Source organism: Aplysia californica, unplaced genomic scaffold, assembly GCF_000002075.1.
Source record: "Aplysia californica isolate F4 #8 unplaced genomic scaffold, AplCal3.0 scaffold01541, whole genome shotgun sequence".
NCBI lineage: Eukaryota > Metazoa > Mollusca > Gastropoda > Aplysiida > Aplysiidae > Aplysia > Aplysia californica.
The window spans coordinates 59,709-66,131 of NW_004798811.1; the positions used below are offsets into that span (position 1 = coordinate 59,709).

A 6,423-nucleotide genomic window follows, 5' to 3' on the forward strand; every position below is an offset into this window, starting at 1 on the left:
GTTTCTATGGACCACGAGTTTTTAGAACAGTCTTTGAAAAAGTAAGTAGTGCAGTGGGACAGCTTACTGATTGTCCACAATTGGTACATACAATAGATTGGGTTTCACGTCCATTTGTAAGTTAATTTAGAGACCGGACCGTTTATATAATGTATGTCTCTGATAGGATAACCACAGCGGAATACTTTGAAAACTCCTCAAACAACTCAAGTTAGAGAATGACACTTTGTAGATTCAAACCAGGGCCATCCGAACCATAGTCCAGTGTGATACCAAATTAGGCTTCAGCAGGTTCCGAAATCAAGTAAAGAGCCTGTAGAAACACTGTGTGGGTTAAGGAAAAGTATTATACAATGTTGTCCCCCAACCAGGACAGTGCTACAGACTGAAGTTGTCTTAAGGCAATTCCATGTTCTTATACACAGTAGAAGTGTTAAAGGGGTGATTTGTCAATGGCATGCTCATACTGTGCCGGAACAACATAAGGGGAACTGCTGCTTTTTCTTTCCTCATCCTTTCTATCGTAATTTTTGCCTCTACTTTTTATGTATGTTCGTCCATCTCTTGTGAACTGCTATTTCCGTGGTGGCTTGATAGTCGAAGCATATTTCGTGCTATTGAGGCTAGAGCTGTGAGGAGAGTGAGCCTGATTCCCAGTTTGTACTTCTCTGTTGGCATCCACCCCTTGGCGCTCATATGACTGTTTGCAGTTGCTAGCACCGTAGAACCTTACTAAAACTAAACTATACCTTGTTGAGTTGAATGTTCAAGCAGTAGCATCTGTTGCAGTACAATTTGTTTTTGAACGTGTGACAGATTTCCTTCCATGCAATTGTGGCTATGAAAGAAAAAGGCCTCTCTTTAGTGTTTTGTCGGAAAAAATGTTGGATCTTCTGATTTCATTCACCTTCACCTTCACCTGTCCCGTAGACTGGATGTCCGTCGGCATGGTATTTCGTTTTTGTTGAGGATTTTGCCACCAGCTTCTTCAACTCCTTCCGATCTTCAGCTTTCCTGAGGGTGTCTTTGGGGTGCAGGCCTGTCCATTCCTTGAGGTTGTCCTCCCAACCATTCTTCTGTCTGCCTCTGCTCTGCTCCTTTATCCCTAGCCCAGCCTTGCAGGATCATCTTAGCAAGGCCAGATGAACGGGTGATGTGTCCATACCTTTGCAATTGGTGTTTCCTGACCAGAGTGAGAAGGTCGGCATATGGTCAAATTGGTTTTTTTTATCCTTGTGATCTTTGTATAAAATACCAGGGATATTTTGGAAGTATCTCATCCCCACAGCTTTGATCCTTCTTTCAAGATCTGCTTTCAAAGTCCAGGATTTACATTCATACAGAAATATTGATATGAACAGTGAACGCTACAGTCTGATCCCAGTCTGATCCTCTGATGGTGATATTTCTGTCGTTCCAGGCGGTTTTCAACTTGATCATTGCTGCTGCAGTTTGCGCTAATTCATAAAAAGAGATTTTTAGTAAGCCTTGCTTTTAGATTTTTTCAAATGATTTTTTTTCTAGCTGTAATTTGAAGTATTCATTTACTTTTATGCATTGATGTTTTGAGATTTTTTATTTACTTACTTGCAAGAATTCTGTTCCTGTATAAAAATAGAAGCACTAAATTATGGTGCCGGGAATACAATGCTGATTTTCATTAAAAATCATTTGATCTTTCTACATCGAACTAAGAGGTATGAAAAGCAAAGATGTGCGACGGAAGTACAATTTCACTAGTCCTGCTCATTTTGGACTCCAAAGAACTTATATTTTACTCGTGCCAACTCAATAAGCTTATATTTTCCCATTTCTATATTCAAGCTGATGGAGAACGTTTATAATTACCAGAGGATTGAAAATTCAGGGATTGGGGGGGGGAGGGATGGCTTCTCCATATTAATTATGTTAATCTTGTGTTTTTCCTCGTGTCCACAGTGTGATTCAAGTAGACCCTTTCATGCTGAGCTTGTGGGACGTCTGCTGTAAAGTCAGAGAGTCGGGGATCAAGCAGGTAACTAAGAATATCGATTAAGTGAATTCCACTTCCATTGATCTGCTTTGGGAAATGTGATTTACAATGGCATACATCGGTAAATAATTACCACTGTTGTTCTTATGAAGCAGTACCTCTAGCTATAATAATATCATCTATCTCTGACAGACCAGTGCCTGTGGTGGGTTTGTTAAGGGCTTCAATGAAGCAAAAGAAATTTGATTGGTCTCTGCTTTGGGAGAATTTTTATCGAGTATCTCATTCTTTCTGGTAGAACGTTGTGACCCTCTCAACTTGCATTGTCCCTGAAAGACAGAGCTTAAGCAGCCCGCAGCCCATGTCCCAAGTGATCTAAATAGTGTTGATTGGGGGGGGGGGGCGTTGCTGCTACAATTAGGCCTACATTTTTTACAGATCCTATAGGATGGGGACAAGCGCATATAGTTCTATTGTCCTATATCTATGGATCCACATTTTGCATGATGAGGGTAGTGAAATAAAATTTAATTCGTTGTTTGTTTCTGAACTTTAAAGGTTTGTTTATAGTTATTCCATTTTACAGTTGTGCCAATCTTTCAATATTTGTGTATGTATTGCCACTTAAAAAAGGAGCAGCTGTGTCATTTCGGCAGGTTTTGGGATCAGGTATTGACTTTTGGAAGTAGGCCTACATGTACATGATGTTCTGTCAGTAAGATTACTCTTCTTCTGATTCCCTGTATTTATGGGATGGAATGTAAAATCGATCGAGAGTATCAAAACAAGGCTATAAAATCTCTCGCATCCTTGTTTTTACCAGTCTCTCTAACTTTTCAAATGCTCAAATTGCGCTTAACAACGCGCTCTACAGTGAACTGGAAATATTTCTGTGTGCACGATCTATGATTTTTGGATATTATAAATCTATGGATTTGACAAATGAAACTCCAGCAAGGAAAAGAAAAGTCAGCTTTTTGTTTCTTTAAAGTATGAAAATACACTCTCAATGGCTTGCTGGTAAGTTGTTAGGATAGAATGGAATGAGTTAGATCGGGTGTGTGATCTTTGGGCAGTTAGTTTGGTTTATATTTTCATGTAGTTTTGTAGTAGAACAGTTTGTTTATTTGTTGTATTTTGAAGGATTTTTTAGATTTATTTTTTTAAATTAATTATTTTTTAAATTTTTTTTTTTTTGGGGGGGGGGGGGGGGGGGTGGGGGAGGTGATTTTACTAAATGATTTTTGACACAAGGTTTCCATGTTCTCTATTTCAACATCTGTTCTCAGCCGCTTCATCTCGGCTTGTTCCGAAATGACTTCATGATGAACTGTCTAGATGATAGCGTATGTCCTGGTCAGATTGTCAGCGCAGACCGGCTAGAGCTCAAGCAGATTGAGTTCAATACTGTCTCTGCAAGTTGTGGGGGAATCGCAGGCCAGATGGCAGATTTGCACAGGTAATAATAACTATCATAATCATAATCATAATCAAAATCATAATCGTAGTCAAAATCACAATCGTAATCCAAATTATAATCGTAATCATAACAACAATCATAATCGTTATCGTAATCATATTCATAATCATAATCAAAATCGTAATGGACAGCATTTGTATAGCCCAAATTCCTACTCAACAGCAAGTTCTATGCGCTTTACAATTTATATTACTTTCTCAGCAGACCTGATAGTATTCTGAAACAATCTCGACTTTCTCGGAAGTATACAGAGGAGGCTACCACTCTACAGGCGCCAAAATACTTTAAGATACTGGCATCTTTTCCTGTCTGTGGCCCGGTACCCATTCTCACCTGGATGAAGTGAGGAAAATTCGTGTAAAGTACCTTTCCCAAGGACAAGAAGTCGGGCCTGAGGCTCGAACCCCCGATCCTGCAATCCTAAGGGGATTACGAGTCCGGTAGCTTAACTACAAGACCACTGGCGATGAAATGAATTAATAGTATAAAACATTTTTTTTCTTCGGACTCTGCTATCTCTGCGTGCAGCTGCAGACAGATTGTGAGGTCTAATTGCTCTCTCTCTCTCTCTCTCTCTTTCTCTCTCTCTCTCTCTCTCTCTCTCTCTCTCTCTCTCTCTCTCTCTCTCTCTCTGTCTGTCTGTCTGTCTGTCTGTCTCTCTCGGTCTCTGTCTGTCTGTCTGTCTGTCTCTCTCTCTCTCTCTCTCTTTCTCCCTCTCTCACTCTATCTCTCTCTCTCTTCCTCTCTCTCTCTCTCTCTCTTCCTCTCTCTCTCTCTCTCTCTCTCTCTCTCTTTCTCCCCACCCCCTCTCTCTCCCTCTCCCCCTCTCTCTGTACGACGGTATAATGTTTTTGCATTCATTTAGAAAAAAGTAGGTTTGATGTAGTTAATGAAAGAAAAGTAGTATTTGTCATAAAGAGGTATTTTTGTTTGGTTTTATTTATTTTTATACTTTTCTATTTTTTTAGTATGAGTTTTCCACAACAGTTGAACTGTATGTTCTAGAAGACGTTCTGGAAGATATTTCTGAATGCACATTTATTTCATTGTCATTTTTCTGTTTGTGTTTCTTTATTACACATTTGAAGAGGATTGTTTTGTTGTTGTTGTTGTTGTTGTTGTTGTTGTTGTTGTTGTTGTTGTTGTTTGTTTGTTTGTTTGTTTGTTTGTTTGTTTGTATGTTTAGCTTATTGTAATTTCAGATATTTTCTTATTGATAAGGGGTAGATTTTTATACACTTTACTTCGCTGAAACTGATGCTTGAATACCAGATAACTGGTCACATGATCTAGTCTAATTAAAACTTTGGCTTGATTTTGCCTGAACAATCACATGTGATTCACAATATGGAAAAGTACGTGTTATGTTTAATGGTAGAATACGACGAGTTGTGTTAAATGTAATGGGATTTCCGTTTCACAGTGTTAGAAAGTTATGTACAGACGGTTGTGTAAATCTAGAGATAGCATTTTTGCTTCTTCATGCATGAACTTAAGTTCTTTTAGATTTGGTCTTTCAGATGTATGAGTAGGGGATAAGAATAAAGGACACTTTAGAGTATATATTACTATGTAAAACACTGGTTCACTGTATGCCGAATATGAAAGGAGATTCGTGGGCCTGTAGTGAATGAAAGTGTTCTGTGACTTTTTTCAAGTGAATGTTTAGTCAAATTAACTCAAGTACAAACTTAACCGTACTATACACTGTTTTTCACTGCAGCTTCCGGACAACAAGCCTGCTGTGGGACTTGCCTACGGCTTGATTAAAGCGTGGGAACTCTACGGAAATCCCAGGTACAGAGTGACATATTTGATGCCGCAAGCCTGGAGCTTGGTAATCTGGTTAACTTTAGGAACTGGTTGAGAGTGAAAAATTGATGCTTTCAGGCCCATTTTGAACCCAAATACAGAGTGAGACATTGATACTTTCAAGCCCACAGTTGAGTAATTTAGAGAGCATTTTGAACTCTGGCTGAGAGCAAGACATTTGAGGCTTGCAAGCTGATAGTTCAGCTTGTGATTCAGTATACATTTTGAAAAGGTAGAGAGTGAGATGTCTAATTTTTATAAGCCCATAGTTTTGTCACATGCTTAGAATTTAGAACCTGTGTTCAGGTCCTGATGATTTGCCCTGTATTGATTTTTATGCACGAGGTTACTATTTCTTTATTTGCATTCTGAGTGAAAAAATTGTCGGCGTGATCTTGAAAGACTTTTTTGTTCGTTTTGTTTTGAGTCAGTTTATAGAAAAAGGACTCCAGAAAATCGTCTCTTTTAATCAACCTAATCTTTTTCAGCTGCTGAATATAAAAGTCCTTTAAATTAAGATTAGATATCTGACTGAAATTTTGCTCTCTATTTCTTTGAATAGATAATTTTTCAGTCTTCATTCGCACTGGTTGACAACTAGCAATCATATTACCCAAAGTTATATTTTTTTGTGATTTAAAAAAATTTAGTTTTGTCTTCTTTTTTCTGGTTGACAATTGAAATCATTCCACTCACAGTTAGTTGAAAAACAACGTGTGTGACTATTATTATTCCACAGAGCTGTAATCATATTTGTAGTGAGTACCTCGGAGCGAAATGTCATCGATCAAAGATGGGTGGAATTCAAAGTTTACGACAGGAACCCGAATATCCGGATTCTACGCAAGACTTTCTTGGACATTTATAACCACGGCCATTTGGATGACCACAGCAGACTCATCATGTAGGTAGAAATTATGTTTTGTTTAGTTTAGTAAGAGTTTTACAGCGCTCGCAACTGCATAGGGTCATATTATGAGCGCGTGAAACACAAGTTAGGTTGCATTCACAACAGTTCACAGTACGCTTGGTTTTGGTCAATAAGTAGGTTAATTGCTTTAAAAATAGATGAGGAGTCCACTGAAAAAAACGGGTAGTCACAATCTGAAAATGGCGAGAGTACCAATTTTGAACGCTTGTTGGCTCATAACTGTATTTC

General features: G+C 38.5%; 1 protein-coding gene across 1 annotated transcript in view; it reads left to right on the forward strand.

Annotated features, from left to right (window-relative positions):
- Positions 1-1,142: 1,142 nt before the first annotated feature.
- The window catches only part of LOC101845067 (glutathione synthetase-like), a 13,525-nt gene continuing 8,244 nt past the window's right edge, over positions 1,143-6,423 (forward strand). Inside the window, exons 1-4 of the mRNA XM_013090805.1 lie at positions 1,143-1,150; positions 1,939-2,014; positions 3,262-3,431; positions 6,004-6,168. Coding sequence (XP_012946259.1) covers positions 1,143-1,150; positions 1,939-2,014; positions 3,262-3,431; positions 6,004-6,168 — 419 coding nt within the window. The remainder of the gene's footprint in view (positions 1,151-1,938; positions 2,015-3,261; positions 3,432-6,003; positions 6,169-6,423) is intronic.